Source organism: Cyprinodon variegatus, unplaced genomic scaffold (assembly GCF_000732505.1).
Source record: "Cyprinodon variegatus isolate N-32 unplaced genomic scaffold, C_variegatus-1.0 Scaffold67, whole genome shotgun sequence".
NCBI classification, from domain to species: Eukaryota; Metazoa; Chordata; class Actinopteri; order Cyprinodontiformes; family Cyprinodontidae; genus Cyprinodon; species Cyprinodon variegatus.
The window spans coordinates 486725-511812 of record NW_015150520.1 but is presented as its reverse complement, the minus strand read 5'-3'; the positions used below and the strand labels follow the sequence as shown (position 1 = coordinate 511812).

General features: G+C 41.4%; 1 protein-coding gene across 1 annotated transcript; it reads right to left on the bottom strand.

Annotated features, from left to right (window-relative positions):
- Positions 1-155: 155 nt before the first annotated feature.
- On the bottom strand, positions 156-23190 carry LOC107083029 (PH domain leucine-rich repeat-containing protein phosphatase 1-like). Its single transcript, XM_015371963.1, has 17 exons — positions 21353-23190; positions 13903-14099; positions 13377-13502; positions 12107-12255; positions 10678-10824; positions 8366-8593; positions 8066-8268; positions 7919-7979; positions 7752-7847; positions 5535-5690; positions 5254-5454; positions 4962-5124; positions 3939-4069; positions 3740-3856; positions 3408-3602; positions 3088-3325; positions 156-1845 (listed from the first exon to the last, which is right to left on the bottom strand). The coding sequence occupies exons 1-17, from the start codon at positions 22866-22868 to the stop codon at positions 721-723; spliced, it is 5049 nt and encodes a 1682-aa protein (XP_015227449.1). The 5' UTR covers positions 22869-23190; the 3' UTR covers positions 156-720.
- Positions 23191-25088: the final 1898 nt, after the last annotated feature.

The window sequence follows — 25088 nt, the reverse complement described above, 5'->3', positions numbered from 1 at the left end:
TTCATTTGATGGACATAATGTGACAGAACATGGAATTAAAGAGAAGTTAGCCCTTCTAAAAGAAACTTTTTTTGCTCCCTTCAGTGATCGTTGAAGGGGAATAAAAGCTGCATAAAAAGACAAAGGAATAAAGTAAAAAGTCAACATGTTGCAGTTATCTGAAAACTTTATTGTTTAGCAAAAGTAGGTCTCTTGTGCTGTTTGCTGTAACCCTGCTCTGTGCTGTTAGTAACTACAAACACTGCAGCACCACCTAGAGAACACGGACCTGGAACGTCGTCAGCCTTCGGGAATAATCATCTTTTCTCTCAGAGAACATTAGTGAAGCCTCAGTGACTAACTCACTTTAAAGTATTAAACTCCTTGGAGTTAGTTAACAGTTCCTAACTCCGACACTTGTAAGGCCATCAGCTGCGACCCAAACGGGGAAAATATCCGCTGGTCCGGTTCTTATAGTACCGTTTGACGTAGAACTAAGCTTAAAAGCTACTACAACGCAAAGTGCTTCTTCATATCATAGATATGGTAAAAGTAATTTACATGAAGATTTAATCAACAAAGTTACAAAAGTTGCATTGTGTTTCAGGGCATGTTAACAGTAGAAAATAAAGGGAGTAAGAAAACCTCAAGAATTAGTTTTCTTTGAGCTCAGCGGCCAGCAGATTGGACTCGGTTTGGGAAGCTAGTTGGAAAAGAGGATGATGATGCTGACGGTAGCAGTCAGAGAGGTGTAACGAAATAGTCTGCTGGTCTCTGGTAGTTGTGTGTCTGCATCTGCTCCTGCTGTTGCTGCTGCTGGATGATCTGCCGGACCTCCTCCTCCAGTTCCGGTGGGATGATCAGCTGGTCGTCCGGGTCTGGCTGGGCCGGGGCGTTGAAGTACCCCCCCTGCTTTCTGATGGGGGCTTCTGCTGCTTCCTCAATAAGATCCTGGCTGCGGCCCTGACAGGCTACGGAGCCGTTACCTCGAGCCCTGCGGCCCAGAGTCGCTGAGCGAGCCTCCTGGCTCAGGCCCGGGGAAGAAGGAGGGACAGGCCAGGGAGCTGGGCAGGTCAGGCTGGGAGGTAAAAGCTCGTTAGCGGGGGCGATGGGTTTGTTTTTGCTCACTGCATTAGACTGAGCACAGTTGTGCCGGAGAAGACAGTGGACATCCGCCTCCACCTCCACTCGGCTGCCGTTTGAGAACACGCCAGCGATGGGCTCCTCATCCTCACTGTCCAGGCCGTTATCAGACAGCGCACCAGAGAACTGCCTCTGGACGCCACTTCCACCAATGGCAGGTCGTCGCACGCCAGCCCTGCCTTGAGCGTTAAGATGGGAGCTCAGAGGCTCCGTCTGTGGCGGCGGCTCCTCAGAGGACGCTGTGGAGCCCACCTCACTGCTCATCTCAGAGGTGCTGAATTCGCTGCTCAGCTCACTCATCGTTCCAGACGAGGCGGGTGGCAGCGGGATCCCACCATCGCTGCCGCATGAGTAGGAATGCAGAGCGGGCTGAGCAGCGGGTCCTGGACTGGGTGGCGGAGGGGGTGGCTCGCAAAAACAGCAGCAGTCCTCGGTGATGTTGAGCTGAACGACCACGGCGCTGAGGCTGTCGGAGCAGCCGTAGCTCTGAGCCAGCGTCACCAGCTTCTTAGCGGCCGCTAGTGCGTCTGGAACATTTCGAACTGCTTCAATGGCCTCGGCGGGAGACAGCAAGTCCCACAGTCCTCGACTTCCCAGAAGGAAAAACTCATCTTGAGGGGTGAGCGTCACCGTGGAGACATGAGGGCAGGGTCTCACAGAGGGACAGAGGAAGGAGTATCCCATCATCCTGGTGGAGTCAGTCACACCACTGACCTTGTTATCCTGCAGAGAGTAACAGTGAATAGTGTAAATGAATGAAGATTATTAAAACATCTTATCAAAAGTAACTTATAAAAAAATCATTTAGAGTGAATAAGCTAACATTTGACATTTTTTGATCTTGTTTTTTTTTTTGGCTTTACAACATAACTTTTACCAACATAGCTGCAGGTTCCACTACAACATAGAACTGTGACATTATTGTTGATTATTGTCAAACACATCAAGCACAAGACATAAGATTTCCTTAAAAAAGAATACATGCAGAGTTTTTTTTGTTATCAATACTCATGTTACAATTAGAATAAAGCTTGACAACTGACAAAGATGTTCTTTATATTTACTTTTCTTTACATGCATTTCATTGTTGATTATTCCTTGGATCATTTGGATACTTCTGTTTTTTAGTTGGCCTATGATTTGCTTCTGAAACAGGAAACTTGATAAAATCTTCACAGTAAAGTAATTATTTCTAAACAACAGTTTCAAGACTTTTGGGAGGCATTTTCATGTTCTAAAAAAAGATATCTCTACAAATATTATAAACAAAATGTAACTATTTCCATTACTTTTAATATATTTCATTAGATGTTCCAAATGATGTAAGTAATAATCCAGATTTAACAAACCAAGCTTAGGGCAAACGTGATTATTTTGCTTTGATTTGATTTGATTTACAACAAAGCAGAGATGTATCCCTCAACTCCTCATATGTTCTCCATGTGAGCTGGTTCCCATGGATACCTAACATACACATATGTCAAATAGCCCCAGGGTCTGAAGTGATGAGATTTGTATGAAACAAACAACAAACTGCTGCTCTGTTTACGGTTGTTTGGAGGGAAAGATGAGAACCAGAGAAGTTTCTGGGCAGTGAGGTGAAGCAAGTGGTTACAGAGGGAAGCCATGTGTTTTTTAAACAGAATATGGAGAGAGGGAAGCTAACGATTAAGAGTGCTAGCTTGTTTTATTAGTCATCCAATTGCTGTTAACTAATGACTGTAATATGCTGTGATGAGTGACGCCTCCCACCCAAACAGTAACCCACAGTTGTCTGATGTTCTAGAGCAACTTGGAAGAGTTGTAGCCTCAAACAAGCAGGTAGTAAAACGGAAAAAAGGTAGTTGAAACATTGAAACAACCCCTCCAAGTCTGTTCTAGTGGAAAAGGAGCATTAGTGTGAATTAAGCTGAAGTAAAAACAACAAACGGATACTCTAAGATCATCTGAAGAGTTTGATTCTACCTCTGTGATGATGGCATTGTGCTGTCGGACCCTCTCGTACTCCGACTCCTCTCTGACCGTGTGGATGTCGGACAGCAGCTGAGCTTTCCCTCCTCGACACAGTACGGCCTGACACCGGCCCACGTTGGCGGCTTTCAGAGTAAAGCAATTCCCTGGTTCCCCAGACGCCACGGGGTCGTGTCTGATGTGGCATAAAGCTGCAGCGCCGCCCATCCTCTGACCTGCCGTGCCCAGTTTGCTGCAGATGGCGATAAGGAAAAAACGTTTACAACAAGTAGATGATTTCTTCCTCAATCAGGAATCGTGTTGTGAGCCTTTACCGCTGCATGGTGAGGAAAGTGTTGGTCATATAGTCTTCCTGTCTTGGCCCTCGGTGCAGCTCCTCAGCCAGAACATCTCCCATGGTGCACTGCAGCAGGTAAGGCACCTCGACATTTCTATCTCCATCAAAGACACCGTACAAAGCTTCACGAGTCCCACAGAAAGTGTCCTGGGCTAGAGCTGCTACACAAAGCCTGAGAAGGAAAACAGCCTTTTAGCTTTAAACAGGAAGCAAAGACTTCTAATTCTAGACAAAAATCACTCAATAAAGGAAAGAATAGATGAAAAAACAAATGTGCATCAAATAAGGTGAAATTAATTAAAGCCTGACTTGTTTTTGACTCCAGAGGCCTCTGTAAAGCCGTGACTCCACACCGCAGGGACTCCATGACTCTCACTTGCAGCGGAGGCTGAGGGAGATGGATCTACCCGGAAACAGCGGATGTTGCTGTATGAAGGAAAAAATAATTATCCGACAGGTAGTTGTGTGTTTGAGGTTTTTGGTGAAGATTTTCTACACATGTTCGTACTTGAGGAGTTCCAGGCTCTTGTGGTCCAGGTTGAGTCGAGGGTTTCCAGTGAGGTCCAGCTCCTGAAGTTTTGGTGGAAGAACTTCTGGCAGGGCCACCTCGGTCAGCTCATTGCAGCTCAGATCCACACACTGAAAGACAGAGTGTATTATTTGTTTAGTTTTTAAATACAATCCAAAATTGAAATGTTATAGACTCTGAGCACAGACAAACAACTACAGCCAAGAGCTTCCACTTTACCAAAAAGGACTAAAAGCAGCTTTTAGCTCAGGTGGTTGAGTGAAATCAGGGAGTAAACAAGAAGGTTCATTATTGATAAATGGTGGTTCATGCTTAGGGTTTTATCTACACCCCTAAACTTAAAGGGGTCAAACAATGCAAAACAGAGTTTCCATTGTCATAGATGAATAACAACCCCATCAACGCCTCCTTTCTCTGCAAATCTCACAATTCTAAACTTCCACCATAAAACGGGCGAATCCAAAAGAAGCACAAAATTGATGTCAAATCGGTGATGCTGCCTTATTTGGTTCTTCCCAAGTCTTCCCAAGGATCCGAACTCTCGACAGGCATGGGTTATTGTTGTCTATCAGAAGATCCCTGCAAAGTTTGATGCTCAGCTGTTCATTTGCTCTAAGCATTTTACCGAAGACAGCTTTCAAAATCTTGGTATTTTGAAAGCTTCTGGTCACCCTACAATATCAACAAATTGATGTTTCAGTGAGTGAGTGCTTGTTGCTATGATGCATCTTTGCTCAGCAGCTTTGCTCGTTGTAAACCAACCAATCAACGCACAATTCATCTAAATATTCATGAGCATACCATAAAAGGAAGAAAACCTGTCATTTCATTCTAGGGCTTATAACCAGGCTTGCATTACACACAGAACAGCAAATATGCCATTTTCAGCCCAACCAATGTTACACACCCTATTCAGAGACCTTAAGGACCACCACCAAATACCCTATATAATCATTCTATGACCCCTTTTAAAAGCCTTCTGTGAAACAACTGGGAGCAAACCTTAATCTCCTGCAGCTGGAGCACTTCTGGGAAGGTGTTGATGCAGTTGGAGTGGGCGGACAGTGTTTGCAGCCGCCGGCAACTGAGAATGGTGGTTGGCACAGCTTTCAGCCTGTTACCGCTCAGGTCTAACTCCTCTAGTTGCTCCAGCGGAGCCAGTTTACTGCAGGATGCAAAAATAAAAAGATGATTAACCAAATGATTAATCTGCAGTTTACGATTGCAACACACTGAAAATCTAAATGAATCATTGAATATTTCCACAGACACTGTTTAGTTGACAGTATTCTACCTCGCAGTAAAGGCCTGCAGCTGGTTGAAGGCGAGGTGCAGCACCCTGAGGCAGCCATGACCTGTTAACTGAGGGATGCACTTGTCTGTCAGACTGTTATTTGTCACATAAAGCTCCTCCAGGCTGCTGCAGGCATCCTCTGACTGGCTGGCTGCAGGCAGGTCTTCCAGCTTATTGGCTGATGCATTCAGGTAGCGCAAGCTGTGTGGATATAAGAAAACAGATTAAGTAATTTGCAAACAATAAAGAAAGCCATAGAAATAAGAGAGGATTATATCCACCTCTGTGCTTTAATAAACAGGTTGTGTGGGAGTTCTGTCAGGTGATTGTGCTGGAGGTCCAGGACCTCTAGCTGGGAGCTCTCCAGCCTCTCGGGGAGCCTGCACACATCGTTCCAGCCAGCCAGCAGCTTCTTTAGACTCTCAATGGAGAGCAGCCTTAAACAAACAACACAAACAGCTCAGTCATCTAACTGTCAACCTGTCAGTGGAAATCCTGTTTGTTTCTTAAAATAAAGCTACATAAGGAAACAGGATTGAAAAGATAAGACTGTGGCTGAATGAAGAGAAAATTAAAAAATTGTTTCCCCAGAGAATCTTCTTTATTAAGAGAGCAGCTATTTCCCTCAGTTGTGTTGTGAATGTGTTGTAAAGGCCAAGTGAGGCTACATAAGTTATACAGACTAACAGTTAAGGTGAAATATCAACAATAAAAGACAATGTTTATGTATTAAAAACACATTTTTTGTTAAAATGGTCTAAGGCAAAAATCTGATAAGAAACACAGCAGTGCTTCTGATGAACCTCTGTAAAGATGAAGGGGAAAAAATACAATATTAAACCTTTAACTTCAGCATTGGCAAAAGGCAAAGTTTCAAAATGATCAACAAACTACTGTGGACATTAAAAACCATTATGTGAGCTGCCCTCTTCATCAAATCAGAAAGAAGACCAAAACTATAAACCAAAGATAATTGATATTAGATCAGGAAATGAACGATTAATCAGGATTCATCAATTATTCCAATAATATTAAACTAATATAGTAATCCAATCAAATGGTTACTTAGGGTAATGGTAGATAGACTCCAAAACGTGCCATTAGCTGACAGAAGAACCTAGTTACGGGAGTGATTAAGGCAAAACATTACAAAAAATTTTTTCCATTGTAGATTTAAAAATATACTTTATATTCAGATGATATAGATGTATAAATAAATACATGTATACATAGGTTTTTTTTTTTAAATGTTTTTACCTTTTACAACTCATTTAAAATGCACAATGAAGTCTTAAAATACTTATTTGTAGATTTAATCAAAAAATAGTCTTATACTAATTAATTACTAAAGTAACTAGAAAGGTAATCTGAGAGCAAAGACCTCTGCCACGAATCAAAGTGTGACTGTGACACCTGTACCTACGACTGGTATGATCTGGATCGTTATCAAATTTAAATTACTTGTTCCTCGGCATGAGGCGCACCTCTGGGAAAACATTTCTATAAAACCTGTTCTATCAGTTTTCAGTTTGTCCTGCTAACAAACCAACAACTTTCCCTTTTCTTGTGTTTTTGTCTTCAGTAAAATACCTCCAGACTTTTTGAGTCCGACGATGAAGCTGTAAATAGTCACCCTCTGGTTTAGTAGGGAACTGTTTGCTCCAACAAATATCCCTATCTCACAATGTTAGAGAATCTTTTAGAAAATTCCTGTATCCAGATTATGATCTGGATCATCACCAAAATGTGATGGATTTTTCCTCGGCACGAGGGACCCTCCTGAATTGTCTTTCATTAAAATCTTGCCATGACTTTTCAAGTTATTCTGCCATAGGCAAACAGAAAACCACACAAACTCTCCTAAAACCTAACCTCCTTGGCAGAGGTGATCAATAGCTGCAGCAAGAGTTTAGAAACAATCCAGCATCAAGGTTAATAAAGAAACAAACAATGGATAGGATTGAACTACATCTATGCAGCTGCCACGTGAATCAGCCTGATGTGTTGTAGAGAAAGCTCAAAATAATTTAATCAAGCCTCGGATCAATAGCTAGTTGGTTAAAACTTGAACAGTGATTCCAAATACACATCAATACTAGTCAAACAGTTTGCAGGTCATGCCTACTGTAAAAGATTTATCCAGTCTCCATGCTAGAAGACTGGATAAATATCCAGCCAGACATGATTTTTTTGCTACAAAGTGTGGTAAATGTGCACATTCTAACTAAAAATGATTAAACCACACCCTTGTGGGGTCTCTATATCCCTATTGGGATCCGAATGTAGAATTTGACCCTGTTATTTGTTATTCTTTAAGTTTTCCTGAAAGTTTTCCAGGAACCAATCTGGTTTTAGAAATCTTTAACCCAACCATTTCGCCATAACGGGTTCATTAAACATCATTTAGGCAGCTCTCCCTCATGTCCTCTCCTTTATTCAGTAACCTGAATGGTGTGAGCGTATCGGTTGTGTGAGGCGTGTATTTCAGTGCTGCTCACCATACAGGGAGCTCTGTGACACAGTTGTGGTTAATGTCCAACACCTCCAGTCTTCTACTCTCACACAACCAGTCTGGGACACATCTCAGCTTGTTCCTTAAAGAAAACAGACCCAGTCAGCAATCAGCTCTTAAACACTGTGAGAAGGAAAGCCTTTTTTTTCTTACCTGCAGAGGTCCAGAACTGTCAGATTTTCTGGTGCAGGCTGCACTTCCAGCTGCATTAACTCTGGAAGAACAAGCACAGCATCCCGGTAAATGCCATGAATCCAGCGTCATCCGTTTCACACCTCACCATAATTTAAATGTTGCTACCATTATGACTGGCATGCAAGCTTTTTAGGGCGTGGCCGCTGACTCTGAGGAAGGAGAGGGAGTTTCTGTCACAGCGGAGCAGCTCCAGCTTCCCCAAACAGATGACGTCAAGCTCCTGGAGGCCAGCATCTCTCACGTCCAGCTGGATGATGTGAAGCAGCAGCTCTGAATCAGCCACGGCCACTTTGTGAAGCCGGTTCAGCCTGAATTACAAACATTGCAGAGAAATCCAGTGTTTCAATTGGTTTAATTGAAAGCTCACCTTTCAAAAAGCGTTTTAGTCAGTGCACCATTTCTTACCTGACATCTATGTATCGAGCAGGAAGCCACTGCAGCCCACCCATATCCAGGAAAGAGAGCCGATTTCCTGCTAGACAGAGTTTTTCCATGCCTCTGAGCTTCTCCAGGACGGGAGGGACACAGCTGAAATAGTTGAAGGACAAGCTGAGGAAGGTCAGGCCCTCCAGAGAGCCCAGCTCTGAAGGCAGCGAACTTAAACTGTTTCCATCCAAGACGAGATTCTGCAAGCTGGACGGAGGAGAGAGTAAAAAAAAGTAAACACAGTAGTCTCACATCCACACAATCACAGATCATAAACACAGGCACAGGCTTAGAACAACTAAGAGTGACAGAACATGTCGGTTAACCATGAATCATGATGATGGAAACAATTAGTCAGACTGTAACTGTAGTCAGAACTAAAAAGGAGGTCATTTGTCAGCTGATTTATAAGCAGTGCTGACTCTGCATAGATTCTGCCTTTTAGTTTTTACATGAATTAAACAAGCTTGGAAACTTTTTTTTTTTTTTTTTTACGTAAACCAAGGATTCTATCCAAAACTGGGTCAGGTTAGAAAGCAGTCTCTTTCTGCTTCACAGGAACATTAAAACACAGTCAAATCTTCTAGGTTGTGGAACACAGCTTTCGGTACAAATAAAATCCCACCAAAGAGGATTAGAAAATAGTCCCTTACAAGGCAGATTACAGTTCCCTTTTCCCTCTTCTCTGCACCCCTCAAAATAAAGCAGACAGATGCACAGTATTTGATATTTCCCTAATAAATCGATTCAAAATAAAACCACACTGATGTCCAACTTAATAGCTATGATTAACTTTTTTAAATTAATTTACTGAATTTGCACAGAAACTTTTAATTGATTTGTGATTATTTCTTGGAGGGAGCATTAGTAGACTCATCAACTGTGAGAATACAAAATGGCTTCCAATATTTCTTGATGACAGATATGAATGATGGGTATAACTGGACACCAGAAACCCTAAAGGACCAAAAAAAGAGCAACTCTGCCATAATATATTCAGGTTTCTGTCATCTGCTTAGTTCATCCTCACTGCTTAAGTCGTAGCTTGAAGGAATAGCTGACTGGACTTGGCAGAAGAAAGGCTTTATTCCGGCTTCTTGCTCCTTCTCTGCTTACACAGATTTATCGAAAATAGTCAAAAGCATCGTGTTCACTCAACACCTTGGAGTGCTTTTATGTCTTCCTTAAGTAGAGAATTCCCTGATGGGACAAAAGTTCTGTTTCTTTTGGTGACTGGCTGATAATGGAGGAAAGGCCAGTCCTGCATGTAATTCATAGATTCCAATTGATTAGTCAATTTCTCAGTGAATTGCTAAAGGTCTTCATACTTTAGCTACTTAGGTTTCAGTGCTTTAACATTTCTGGTGTAAGGAGATGTCTGACTTATGTTGTGTTTCTGGGCAGAAATATGCACAGAGTGCCTGGTAAGGATTTCTTTAATAGTCATAACTGAACTTATTTTAAACTGTGACATAATTTATAAATATTTTCAATAAGACAATCCAGCCATAATGCTTTTGTGGTCCCATCCTTTGAGTGTGTAGAAATATTTAACCCTTCTGTGAATATCTAAAATGTCTGACAATTGACAGTCCTTGGAGATCCATCGATCCATTTTCTGTCATGCTTATCCAAAGCGGGGTTGCAAGGGGTGCTGGTGCCTATCTTTTAAATCTGTTTTATTTTCCTATATTTTAATCATGTAAAGCACTTTGCACTGTCTTTGTACTGAATTGTGCTATACAAATAAATTTGCCGTGCCTGCCTATCTCCAGCTGTCTATGGGCGAGAGGCAGGGTACACCCTGGACAGGTCGCCAGTCCGTCGCAGTGCAACACAGAGACAAAAAGGACAAACAACCATTCATACACACCCAAGGAGAATTTAGAGAAACCAATTAACCTAAAAGTCATGTTTTTGGACTGTGGGGGGAAGCCGAAGTAAGAAAGACCCCGGACCTACTTGCTGTACGGCAGCAGTGCTACCCACTGCGCCACTGAGCAGCCCAATGTCTACAATGTCTGACAATTGACAGTCCTTGGAGATCCTTCTGCTTTAATTCCTCCCTGCAGTGACAGCATCAGCATGACTCTGCATTGTAGCTGAAATCTCTGCACTGACAGGACACATGTTTGGTTCTCAGCCAAATGTTCATCTAATACACAGAGGGATTATTCTGGACCGATGCTTTAGCATCAACGTCTCTGTCAGCAGCGCGGAGCTCAGTGAGAAAAACTGTGTGGATGAAACAGCGTTTTAATGCTCACTGTGGCCCTTAGGTTCTCACTTACTTGTGCATGGTTCCTACTTCTGCAGGCAGACAGGAGAGACGGTTTCCAGACAGGTTGAGCTCTGTGAGCGAGGGGATGTCACACAGCGCCAGAGGAAACTCAGAAAGGGCATTATTGGACAGATTAAGGCTTCTCAGTTTACAGAACCTAGAGAGAAAAATGGATGACCGCAAATTAAAGATGGAGAGAGACACAGGGGAACAGTCAGAGAAAAACAGATAATCATCATTGCTAGGATCAGACTCTCACAGTCTAATTTAAGCAACGCCAAAAACCCCCCCAAAAAAACGCATTCTTAGTTACACAAAATCACCTCTATAAAGGAAAATGGCAAAGCTCATTATGTAATGTATTTTTAACCTCACTGTTTCAAAAGTAAAAGAAATCTGAATAAAACTATATAAGTTACAAATGGTTTTAAATGCTAAACTAGTCGAGTTTAAAGGAAGTGAAAGCCCTTCAGAAAGGAAAGTTACTGGCAATCCATAGGACAGAGAAAACCCTGCGGGAAACCCTTCCCGGGAAGCGGGTGTTTATCCAGAAACAATGGTGGTGTATGCATGTGAATTTCCATCGGGTAAATGTCAGCCTCCAGCGTCGTCTTCATTCAACATAAACTCAAAATCAAGAGGTTTCAACTGAACACAAAGTTGGAAATATGTGGTGATAACACAGTTTTTCTGATAATGGCTTTGATTAATTTGCTGTCAGTGACGTCACTGTAGCGAGTTTCTTGTGGGTGAAAACAACGGAGGCACATGGGGAGTTTGGACCTGAAAAAAATGTCTTCAGTCGAGCTGTTTTTATTGCAAACTAGCCGTTACCCCCCCCCTCCCAAGGAAAAAAAAAAAAAAACTCAGCAGCTGTGTACACAAAATGTAAGATGAGCCCCAAAGCTCATCTAAAGAAGAACATCTTTGATCGAATCCAAACAACATACTGCCTTCAGCGTGTTCTGTGTTGTGCAGAACAAGCTGGAGGCGGACTGACAGCTCTTTAAAGTTTTGGTTTCTAGCCTGACCAAAAAAATATTCCAACTGTGGTTTAAAGGGGGAGATTTTCCAGGGTGCTGAATCCAAATATGTCTTTAAGATAGAAAAATTCTGCGTTATTTCCCCAAGAATAATTTCCAAATTTTTATGGGGAAAAAATCTGTCTTTTAAAGCTTGTGGTTTCAGGTTTAGAGGGCAATAGATGAAACAAAGGAAGAGATTCCTAAGGCTAAGAGGACAGTGCAGCTGCCACAACCAATTCAGGATGTTGAGCTTAATAAAAAGAGAGACCCCCGGACTACTGAGGTCACACGACATCAAATCTGTCATCTCTAATGCGGCTCTTTTAAACTCATTCATAACCATGGCATCCACACACATCAGATGGAAACCCATGTGGCCAGGAGTGTGACGCTAGAGCAGACTGCAAGTCTCACCTGGTGAGTGCAGGGATGCCTTTTTGTAGAGACATGAAGTTGTTCTTGAGGTTGAGGTGTGTAAGGTCCTGGCTGTAAAAGAGCTGAGTGGGCAGCTCCTCCAGGCTGCAGCATGACAGGTCCACAGAGTTCACCCTCTGGGAGGCGATCTGAGGAGAGACGGAAAGAACAACAAGACTTAAAGGGCATGTCTGTTTAAAAACATTCTTAACCGTTTGTTGAACAAATTGTTAGAGTCTGGGTCTAGATTCCCTATGACACATTACAGTGCTCCATGAAAGAGCTAATTTAAGATAATAAGATGCTGGTTTCCTTAAAATAAAACCAAAAAAAAAAACACTTTACTTTGAGATAACAGAAACATAAAAACAATGCTTTAATCTTGTTGTTGCTTCTCGTTTTCAGTATTCAGTGTCGCAGTATATGACTAAGGCTACATTCACATCGAAGCCTGAAGTGACCCAAATTCTGATTTTTGTTTGCGCATATGCGACCTGTATCTGATCTTTTCATGATAGTCTGAACAACACAGATCCGATTTTTTCCAATGCGACCCAGGCTGCTTGGCTATGTGGTCATGAATCCGATACAAATCCAATCTTTTCATGACAGTCTGAACAGCCAGGTCGCATCCATCCAACCCAAATGTCATTAATACCCAACAATGGTCACTCTTCTGCTTCTTGCTACGCAGAAGTGGCAAGAAAAACAACAACAACGGTGGACGATAATGCCGATAGCAGTATTTATGTTTAACCATCTTGGAAAGATTGAGTTTTTAAGGTTGGGCAAGATCGCTAGATGTTCCCCTGTACTACCATCCATGTTTACTTCCATAAACACAGAGCACGCTTGCTTTTGAGGTCACTGCGTCCTCTACTGCGCATGCGGGACACTTAGGTTTTATGAATGCAGTTCACACAGGAGATCACATACAAGTCGCATATATTTGGAAATGTGAACGGCAACGCAAAAAAATAGGATTTCACACAACCCACGATACTTGTTGTCAGTGTGTTGTCTTTGTTTTATGTCTGCTGTAAACTGGGAACCGTTGTGACCACAAACTGCACTGTAGAACTTTAAAAATAGAGGCTAGTTTTGTGTGCTTTGAGAAAATTTTGTCACAGGCAACGCAGTTTATAAAGCAGTGATTACAGGAGCTTTTTATAACACAGGATCAGATAACTGCTGATTTATGGTGATCCCTTAAGAATAAGAGTGCAGCTTTTCCCAAAGATTAAACCTTTCAAATATCTGGAGTTCCTACCTTTGAGGCCATCTTGTGCCAGCGTAGGTGCTCAGCATAGGAGTCATAGCTGACATAGTAGATCTGACTCTGGGGACCGGCAGAGCTAAAGGCCAAACAGTGGCTGTGCCTCTTCACCTCTTCCACCTGCAACAAAGGATTACCTCAGTTCCCAGCGTCTACTACAACTACCCCCCTTCTTCTAAACCAGGTTGGTTTAAATAAAAGAAACACAACACAGGACCTTAAGAAACTATGGGGGACAATCACTTAAGAATTATTTGAGAGACTACAGGAAAATCTTAACATACAAAATAAGACTGTTAAATGTTATTTTAGTGGTGAGGCTTTATTTCAAACTAAAATAAAAAGACATAAAAAACCTAAGTGAATCTCAGTGAGTACTCAAAAGCTCAGGACACAGGGGAAAAGTTTCCAAACCACAAAAAAAAAAAAAAAGAGGAAAAAAAATTATATATTCTCAAACAACAGCCACCCTACAGTAGTGGAGGCCTGATATGATTAAAACCAGCAGCACACATCCTACCTTTCCACCAATGAGAGGCAGGATGTGCATCTTCCCTGTGTGGGCGTGTTTCACAGAGGAAACAATAAGACAGGTTCCACTCAGTGTGACCTGACGCTTTGACCAGCGGTTCACCGGCAGGGCCAGCTTCCCTTTCCGCACGTTGAACACCCCAGAGAGCTGCAGGCGTTCAGAACCCCCCACGCTGCGAGGCTTACCTGTTGGGAAACAGAGACAGGGGGGTTAAATGACACTGAAGATCATTAATGATCAGACTTGTTCAGCTGGCGACAGCTTTTTTTTTTTTTTCTGTTACTGTTGTTTTTAGATATTTGGGTTACTGTGGATTAACTCCCTCCGTGTGTCCCTTTAAAAAAAAAAGGGGAAAACTCTTATGCAAGAGCGCTAAAGCTCAATGGGCTACATGGCTTTAATAGAGAGCAGTCTTTCTGGATGGATTGGTTGTTTTTAAAAGGTTTAAAAAAATACACACACACAAAAAACGACAGGAGGGTTTACAGGCTGGCACGACTTCCTGCAGTCCATTTTACCCGGTGTGTTCAAATTTCTCTGCATTCACAGCCACTGTATACGCTCTACTAAAACTGCCAGATCAAATCCAACAGGGAACAAGAGAAAGTGAGACCCATGAAGGGCCTGAACCACAAAGAGGCCTGAAATCAGATTAGCTTGTTACGCAACTTCTTACAACACAAGAACCTCAATTCTCCTGCCTGCTCTAGCAGCGACCCAGACACCAACCTTACCCCTGACTCTGCGGGGGAGCAGGGCAGCACTATCAGGAGCCTTTTCAAAGAGCTGCACTTCTTTTTCTTTAGTGAAAAACATCTAAAAAAGGGAGAATTTTGAGCCAGAAAGCAGAAGCTTCTCTTAACACAAGTTTATATCATAAAGAAATTGTTCTGTTAATATTTGTTTTATTCCCAAAAGCAAACAAGCACAGAAATGGAATGCAGCTCCAGCACCACACATAGGCCTGGCATAGATACGGTGAGATTAACATGTCACTTTATCCTTGTTTCAGGTGGAGTGATAAACGCAAAGATTATGAGAAACACTTTAGAAACCCCTAATTGTTAATAGAAGTGTCTATCTATAAAGAGGCATTAAGGCTTTTCTAATGATTCTGTCACCTGCGGTAAAAACAAAGAACCGCAGCACTCTTCTGCTCATTACTGCGGCTTACACCCATACATAATAATATTTCTTTTTTTGTAGTTTTCACACCGTATGTGGGGATGCTGTTGGTTTTTGACTTGAGCTGGACGCTGGTCGCTTTTGAGTATCCACAAAATCCATCTTGAATATAACGCTTTGATTGTTTGCTGGGTCAGACCCATTTAACAAGGATGCACTAGAACAGCACGGGAACAGAAATACATAGGCTATTTTAAAGATATTTTCCTGTAAAAAATGACTATATGTCTTTTTAAAATGTGTTTTTCACCCCTTTCTTGAAAACTCTGTCATTTAACTCTTTTAGTTCTACAGCTTACTTTTTGATAAACCTAATTCACCAACTTAATGCGTTAATCAGTGAAGCACTGAAGGAATACGATACAAAACCAAAGTTAAATGTACCGGTATCTCATTTTCAACATAGTCAAATGACATTGTTACTCCACAATTACATTCAATATCTGATCTATATTCATTTTTCACATAACCACTGGAAACAGAAATGTAGTTCAATCCAACTGCAGGCGACTGGAAGATCAGACTTTGACCACTCTGTGCGCTGTTCCTCATGGGAAATGCCTTCTTCCTTCGGGCAAAAAAATACACCTTTTTTCACTGGTGGAAGCCAAACTCAACCAAAACTGAAAGTTCTTTAAGAATGCTTAAATTGTTTGATATAAAATATGCTGGTTTTGGAGGAACAACAGACCAACCTTACGGGATCCCAAATTAATCATAAAAAATGGAAAAGATGCACACATTTAAAATAACTATTAATAATAAATAACCTCAATATTTTAGGACTTTACCAAATTTACCAAAATACATTTTTTTTTTTTTTTTTTTAGAAATATTGGGAACAATTTTGGTTGAATACCAGAAGTCAGCATGGCTTCTGCATTTACTGAGGGAAATGAAAGAAAACTTCACATCAAAGTAGGAATGTTTTTTTATACATCAGTGGGGGATATTTATAATGGTACAAAGTTAGGTACTTTTAATTAGTTTACAAGTCCAAAAAACATATTGATCCCAAAAAAAACAAAAAACATCTCTGTCTGGTTTGGCCCTCTACATTGCCAATTTGGGAAGACTAACATAAATATGAAACAATTTCATTCCTCGTAAATGATCCCAAAAATAATAAAATAATATCCCCAGAATAAAAATGGTAGATTTAAGATTTCTTTCAAAGAAACCTTCCAATTTAAATCCCCTTTTAACCTAACCCATCTTATTTCAATACTCTAATTAAAGTTATTTTTTCTCAGTAATCTATTCAGGACCCTCAGATCCTGAAAAGGTTACTTTATGATCTCCACAGATCCAACATTTCACTAGCTGATAGCTATTGGTTTTGAAGAGGAATCAAGATGTACAAAAACCTCATCTGCAGCTCATACTTATAAAAATTAAACTGATTTAAGCTTAAATAACCAGATAAATAAAACTTTTTCTATTTTGATTGACAGAAACAGTCTGCTATCTTCCTGTTTCGATATGAACAATACTGTGAAACAAATGATGTGTGGATCCACCCTTCCCTGGGCGGTGTACACATGTGTTTTGTTATTATACATGCCCTTTCCTTCCTTCTATTTCACCATTTAGAGGACATCCTGCTTCTTATTAAGCGGCCACTCATACTTCTGTGACAGCATTAGCAGCACCACAACTCTGCCTCTGATTACAATCAAACTATGAGCTCCAACCCAACTAGGAATCTGAGTTTTTAACCTTGTGAGTTAAAGCTCCGACCTCTGAATGGAGGAGGAGCCTTCACCTCTGGCTGTCTGACAGATCCGTAACACTGAGGAGGTGAAATCCGAGTTCCCCCTAGGTCACTTTTATCTTTCTGTCAGCACACTGCCAGTCAGTACAACAGAAAGATGTGTGCACGTGGCAGCATGCGCTTTGCTGGCATGCGGTGACAAAATCCCTTAGTCAGAACAAGACGAACCACACACCCCCGACATTTACACAGTAAACGTTTCAGTTTTAAAGTAACACTTTAAAAGTACATTCAGTCCCACACCAATTCCAGGGGGGGCACATTGTGCTCTTAAAGTACTATTTTAACACTGATACATTAACTGTGTAGAAATTCTTATAATCTTGCAAGGAATTTTACTTCCAAACTCCTTAAAAACATCCCATTGAGTCACTCAGAGGAAGAACAAAAAGGGACATAAATCACTCATGATACTGGAGTGGATGTCAGTGATTCACAGTTGTCATCTCATTGCGTCTCATGACTGCTTCTCATGTCAGTCACATAAATCAACCTATCCGAGCTACATCTGCATTGTCTACATGGCTGGCTGCCACCAAGAGCAAAACTCGAGGGTGACAGCAGAAACACAGAAGGTGTTTCAACAACAAAGAGCACCAAGGGGCAACTAAATGCATTTTGAATTTCCCATCTAAAAAAAGGAAGGTTCTCTTTCATAACATTCATTTTTTGTCTTATATTGGGGCACACCCCTGGTGTGACCACAACAGAAAAAAGGCAAAGTTTCTAGAATTTCCTTCTTTCATCTGTGGAATATTGCAAAAATTAGAAATCTCCTGTCCAGGGATGATGCTGAGAAACTAGTCAATGCGTTTGTTACTTCAAGGCTGGACTATTGTAACTCTGATGAAATTAAAAAGAGAGATATCTCTGCTATCCTAGCTTTTCATCATTGGCTTCCTGTTAAATCAAGAATTGAATTTAAAATCCTCCTTCTCACATATAAAGCCTTAAATGGCCAAGCTACATCTTATATCAGAGATCTGATTGTTCCTTATGTTCCTAACAGAGCACTTCACTCTCAATCTGCAGGTTTCCTAGTGGTTCCTAGAATTTCTAAAAGTAGAATGGGAGGCAGATCTTTTAGTTATCAGGCTCCTCTCCTGTGGAACCAACTACCAGTTTTAGTTCATGAGGCAGACACCCTGTCTACTTTTAACTTTCCTTTGATAAAGCTTATAGTTAGAGTGACTCACGTTATCCTGAGCTATCTCTATAGTTATGCTGCTATAGGCTTAGACTTTTGGAGGACATAGGGACCCCCATTTCATCATTCTATCTCTATTCTTCCACTCTGCAGAATCTGTTAGTTCAATCTCTACCGTTATGCTCTCTCTGCTTTTAATCATAGTAGCTTCATCTGGTCTGTTCCTGTTTGGCTGTGACTCCATCCTGGAGAGAAATATCAGCTGTGCTGCTACCATCAACATTTTTGTTTATAGATGTTGGAGATCGGAATGTTTTCCAGTGTAGTCCTGTTTCTCTGACTGTGACTAACTGGATGTGCTCTCTACATCCTCCGACATGGGAGCTGACTCGGAGCTTGTTTGCCTGGCTGTGTGTTTCCTGGATGGGGCCGCCTTTTGTCTCTCTATTTCTGTCTACTTGAACCCCAGTCGGCCTCAGCAGATGGCCGCTCACACCGAGTCTGGTTCTGCTGGAAGTTTATTCCTGTTAAAAGGGAGGTTTTCCTCTCCACTGTCGCTACAAGCATGCTTAGTGTGAGGGATTGCCTTCGAGTCAAACTTTGAATCAATTTGACTGTATGATCTGGTGAACTGTAAAGTGCCTTGAGATTACATGTGTTGTAAAAAATAAAATGAATTGAAGTGTCCTGGTTGTTTCCTTTAGGTTTAGTGCTTTGAAATGGACAAGGACAGAAGCACTTTGAGGAATTAATCACAATTAGAATGTGTGCAATAGCTGTATTGCAAATTACTGTTTAGAGTGCAATATCTGTTAGTTATGTATTTTCATACTAATGAGCTATTTTATCTAGCTGAAGAGTCTCACAGCAGCAGACGTTCCCAATGGATATAAAGGACATTGCCAAAAAAGCTAAAAGGTCACAGATTGATGGAAGTACATTAGAATAAGAGAAGAAAATATGCAGATAACTTGACTAACATTCTCATTGCAATGTTTACCCATTTTATAGCCATCAAGAGATTTCTTAACACCAAGCAGCCAAAGCCAGAGGTGCATTCCTGCTTTCTGCCGTCATTTCAAAGAAAAGGAAACATAAAATAAGACATTGCAGAATTAGCTTATTTAAATGTATAAAAAAAAAAAAAAAGAAAATCAGCTTTTAATCACCTTTTTAGCTTAATATTTGTTTGCGTTTATTTCTAGCTGTAAAAAGCAGTGGAGGACTGCAGCACCATAGACAAAACACTAACAAAATTCAAACCAACACAGTGTAAAGACCTACTGATACAGCATTTATAAGGCTGATGCTAAAGGTGTCCTGATCCCATATTGGCCAAAAAACTAATATTGGATTATATTGCCCAGCATCTAAAATATCAGATACTGGCATGCTGATGGCACTCTCATTGGTTAATATTACATTAGTCAGTCGTTCTCATACCAGTTGTTGTTGCTGACAGTTGTCCTCTGTTTTAGTAATAATTGACTGAGATGCTGTTTCCTGCATTTTGAGGTGGAATGCATTTAACTTTTTGTCTTTCTTACAACACAACTTTTGTTCTAATTATGGGAAGCATGTGTGCTTGACTAGAGGTGGAAATTCCATAAGGAAGACATGAGATCCTTTTTAGGTACAATATTATGTTTCATAGGTTAATTCAAACAATCAGAAAGTAATGCTATGTCCACACCATGATTTGAGCAGCAAAAATACATCTGCTGCTTCATTTTTGAAGCTCGTACAGATAAAAGTCAGTGTACAAGCAAGTAAAGTGTGTACAGGTGTGTCTAATGCTGCTTCTGTGTTCAATGGCAGATATTGGATTTGCTATATTTTCTGTGATCAGTGGGTAAAAAGTAGTTTTAATATATTTTTATGAAAAAAAGTCCAACTCAAGTCATCATCTGTGCAGTCAGTTCATCAAGATTACGATCCTGCCTTATAATATTATTATAATATATTTTGCTGTCGGATGTGCACAGACCCCCATATACTGTTGGTGCACTGTCACTGGAATTCCCCAGCAGCAGCAGCTACCTCAGGCCCGGTCGCCTCTTGGAGTTTTTTCCCCCTACTGTTCTTGGCGTCTGGAAGTAGATGCGTATTTCAAGTATTTGCTACAAACTGCAGGAACCAGAATAATACAATCAAACATATTTTGCTGGTAGGTTTTAACATTTTAAGTTAATTTAGGCGTTAATAAACAGTTTCAGAGAAGTTATCATAGCGGTCTGCATAAGAAGTGCTGTGTCTGTCTCCCTGATCAGCTTCTCTAATTGGTTTATGTGGCGCATCGGGCAGCAAAACTTCTGCTCGCTTCTGCTACTTGTTAAATTTGGAACATTTGAGCAGAGTTTCCAGGGGAAATTAGGTTGTACCAAAGCTGTACATCCCAAAAACAGGGCGTAACATTTCTAATATTTCTGGTAAAGGGCGTAAAATGTACGTCCGTATGCATTGCTAGCTAAAAGCTCGCCGTTGGTTAAGTTACACAAAGCTGCTTTAAGCAGGCAAGATTTCAGCTCATTGAAATGCCCATTTTTCCAATAGTAAAGAAATTACTTTTGCCTAATTGTGCCTAATTTCAAGTAATAACAAATAAGTTAATTTTAATAACGATGTTAAAAATCATGAAACTGTATTTTCATTTACTGTGTGGGTAGCTACATCAACAAAAAAAAAAAAAAAAAAGGAAGAGAAAGCCTATTGAGGGTTTTCTGAGAGGAAATCTGTATAATCTGCTTTGTTAATTTCAAAACCACTATGTGGAAAATATGACATCTAAGCCAAGCCATCAGGTCCTGATGCTTTATCTCTGTGGTCTTTGTTGATGGTGTAAAAAACAAGGTCAAAAAAACAATATCCAGTTGTGTTAATCCCAAAAGGAGATCAGGCATATTTTTTCCCCCTCCCGACTCCTTACCCAGATTGTCTGCAAAACAGGTTCATTACCAATAACAAAAACAAGAGAGAGGGGGGGTTAAGAAGAGAAGCTTGATGTGTACAGACTGAGCATCACTCCTCAATGTGCTGAGGGAGCACACCTGTTACTTTCTGGTGTGTCATCTTACTAGGCAGCAGGCAGAGGGGCTGCTGCTGCTTTAAAGGCACAACACTGGGTATTGTGCAGGCAGGACAATTGTATACACTCATCCCAGAGACCAAACACAATGAGAGCACTCAGAGAGCATCCAGAACGGATAAACAATGAGTGGAAACAAATCAAGCACTGCTGAAGTGGCCTGTGGTTTCTTACCGCTTGACATGACTTCTAATTTAAGATGACAGAGGTTAATCAATCTAATTTATACTAACGACGGGTTGCTTACCAAAATAGAAGCGAATAAGGCAGCCAATTTCTGGATTCATCCCCTCCTCCTGCACCCTCCACTCATCCTCGAACCCCAGATTAGTCAGGTACTGGTTGAGGATCTGCAGAGGCCGTTCATCATCCGCCAGCCGCCGCACCACTCCCCCATGCAGCTGGATGAAGAGGGCTGGGGTTGGACTTGTATTAAGATGCTCAGGCCATTCTCCACCGCCTCCGGGGACCTGCTGGTCAGGCTGGATAGATGGCTGGCTGGTGAGGGGCCGGGTCAGAGAGCTGCTGGGGTATCTGGAAGGAGCTTTGGTATTTGTAGTATCACCGATGGCTGTTTGGGTGTGGTCTTTGTCATGGGCTTCTGATGGCGGCTGGTCTGCTGTAGAGTTGTCAGTTGAGTGTGTTGGGGAAGAGGTGAGTTCTAGTTCATCCGAGGAGCTCTCAAACGAGTCGGGTCCCTCTGTAGCACTGTCGCAGGTGGGACTGAGCACCGAAGAGTCGTTGCCCAAACCCAGGCTTTCACTGAGGGAGTCTCGGTGCTCTGTGCTCCTGGATCCACCTGGGCTGAAGTCCTCACAGGTGCTGCTCTCCATATCGGAGCCTGAATATGCTCCAAAACAGTCTGCGGCGCTCTGGCTCAAATCAAGGCCGATGTCATTCAAACAGATCTCAGAGGAAGAGTTACTTCCAGTTTTTTCATCAAGAAATAAGTTAGAAGGCATCTTAGTTTCAGGACAAATCTTAGAGTTTTCCTCCAATTTAGAATGTTTCCCATCCAGGGTATCAGTGTGTCCATTGCTGTCTTTACAGAGTCCATTCATGTCAGATTCAGCAGCAGGTTTGCAATTGATTCTCAGCACAGCCCCAGATTTGCTTCCCTCTAGTTTAGTGGCAACCTCTCTGGCTGTGGTGTCCACGCTGCAGAGGACTGGGCGCGGAATGGAGGGTGTGAGCCAGTCGTGGACGTGAATACAACCTCTCTGGAGGTCGGATCTAACCCATGACTTGTCAGCGGCCTGGAGCCGCTTTGACTGCTTCTGCCGGAGGAAGGTCTTTCTGTCCAAGCTGAGGGTGCTCAGGGGCGAGGCTGATGGAGCGGGGCTGGCCGCCTCAGCAGAGGACGCCCCAGGCGGAGCCCCCAGAGACAGATTCCTCTTGTGTCTGTGCCGCCGCCTGTTCAGCAGCGAGTTTACCGAAGTGTTGCTGTTGGCCGACGTCAAACCGTACATGTTGGCGGCTTTCACGGAGGGATTGCTGCCGTTTTTCCCCGTAGCGTTGGCAACTTGGTTCTGATAAATCCCGTTTCTGATGGCAATCTGAAGAAGGGAGGTGGCTGCGAGTCCCTTCCCGAAGAGTTTCGCCTCCGCGCCCCCACCCTCATCCTCCGCGATGGAGGGTCTCTTTCCATGGGGGAGCGAGGATAATCCGCTTTGCTTCACCAAGTCCCCGGTAGAGTCTACTGTCCCCTGTGGCGCTGATGAAACTGAAAGCGCCCCGGAGCCGTTTTCCTTCCCATTTTCCATCCTGTTAGCTAACCACGGCAGTGGCAGTCATACAGCCCGCAGGTGAACACTAGTCTGGGTTAGCTTCCACTCTCTGGCTCGGTCTACTTACTAGCTTCGCGTTAGCTTAGCATGCTAAAGTACTGCGTAGTTGTCCCATGGTTATCCAGCTACATCATCCCATTTCATGTGGCGGCCGTTAGCTCTCCAGTTGGAGCTAGCGGACTGGTGCATAGAAGAAAAACTGGTATCTATCCGCCTGACATCAGCAAGGCGAGACGGGGCAACGATGACAAGAATCCGGGGAGAGGGACGGTCAGACGTTGAGTGTGGACAGGGCGGGGTCTCATTGGATATGAATTATGAAGCATTCACGTACTGCCACAGGACTCGGGATTTTCAGTTCTAAGCGCGTGACCTGACCATGGACTAAGGAAAGTCCCTCGGTTTATTTGTTATAGTCCGATAAAAGTACCCAGTTCTCCAGCTGGTGTTTTCAATAAATACATAGTTTTAAAAAAATCGTTTTTACACTACTGTTTTACAACACCATATAAAGATCAACCAATGTTACGTTTTTAAATTAGTATATACTTATTCGCGTGTAAATAAAAATCTGATTAAAAATAACAGTAAGAAATAATACTTGCTGTTATAAAAGTATGTACATTTTTCTTAATCTAAGCTTGTAACACCAATTTTATGATCGCATCTGTAGTACAAATGATTTCTACGAGCCGGAATAAGACAGTAAAGGGAACGTAGTTTGGAGTTACAGCGGCTTGTTTTCTTTATTTAAAACGATTAATGTTCATAAGTCTGTGAAGAAAAAAACAAACAAACAACAACAACAACAACAACAAAAAACATATTTCAAGGGAATTGTTCCCGCAAACTCGTTAATTCAAACGCACGTTTATCTTGACAGGTTGTATTTATAAAATACACTTTAGCGCCATCTGGTGGAATAAATGTTGCATTATCATCGTTACCAGAATTGCCTTTAAAAAACTGACAAAACTAAAGAAAGTATTTTTTTTTCTTTTTGTTATTTTTTCTCTTTCAATTTTTTTTTTACATTGCTACAGTTATTATCAGTTTTTATAAAACAATGATTACATACATATTGCTAGTAATGTTTAGTATGTATATTTTTGATTTTTTTTAACTGTTTTCGAACAATTATTTTATAAAACATTATTATAGTAGTTGTGTTTTTAACTATTTTAGTTTCGTATTTTATTCCATTACTTTACCATTTAATAGTTTTTCTTGTTTTATCTGAAGTAATGTTATCTGAAGTAATCCATACATTCACAGGAAAATCATGTAAACTCACCATCCTATTCATAAACCAAAATGTTTTTATGTATTTAATTATTTGACATTAAAACCAACATTTAACTTTTTATTAGATTGAAATATGTTATTGAAGCAGTTAACACATACTCAGTATTTCTTTTCATCAATAATAATTTACATAAATCTTCTGCTTCTTCTTTTATTATAATGACAATAATAAAAACAACAACAATCATCATTGCTTGTTTTAGATTCTAAATTTTTTACAACTTATTCAAATACAACATAAAACTGTTCATTAGAATATCACTTTGCTAAATGTAATAACACCATAAATAAACCTGTTTAGTGTTCTAGCTTGTTTTCCTAATCAAAGCCCATGTGTGATTTTAAGAAGCTTATAATGTCATCATGGTGCAGCACAGACAACATGCTGATAAAAGTGTTTAATCAGCTCTTGTTTGTGTTTTCCAAGAGGATTTGCTCGATTTCTATGGGCGTTTGTGCAGACGTGAGTGAACTGCTGTCACACTGCAGTCCAACAGAGGGCAAAGTGCAAGCAGAGCTGTTATAGTATACTTTATCATACTCTCCCCCCTTTCTTCCTCCTCCCACCTACTGTCAAATCTCCACCTCGACTTTTTGTATTACCATTCACTCTGACTTTCACTCATCTTGCAGTGCTGTGCTGTAACTATAACACCTTGTTTGCTGCAGTTAAGGTAAGCCCCTTTTCTGTTGCTTCCTGACAGGTTAGAGAAAGGTTTGAACCAATGTTGACCTGCCCTTTGTTCCATTAAGTTTTCTTTTCCCCGCATGTCAATGGGACTAAAGGGAGAGCATAATAGGTGGTAGATCTTACTGACAAATGATTCTACTGTAAATGTGAAGATTAATTTACTGACATATTAAAGCATAGAGTCCAAACAGAGGTGTTTG

Coding starts and splice junctions, on each gene's coding strand:
- LOC107083029 (XM_015371963.1), bottom strand. CDS start 22,868: ATGGAAAATGGGAAGGAAAACGGCTCCGGGGCGCTTTCAGTTTCATCA. Junction 3,857..3,938: donor AAGAGCCTGGAACTCCTCAA/GTACGAACATGT, acceptor TCCTTCATACAG/CAACATCCGCTGTTTCCGGG. Junction 3,326..3,407: donor ACTTTCCTCACCATGCAGCG/GTAAAGGCTCAC, acceptor CGCCATCTGCAG/CAAACTGGGCACGGCAGGTC.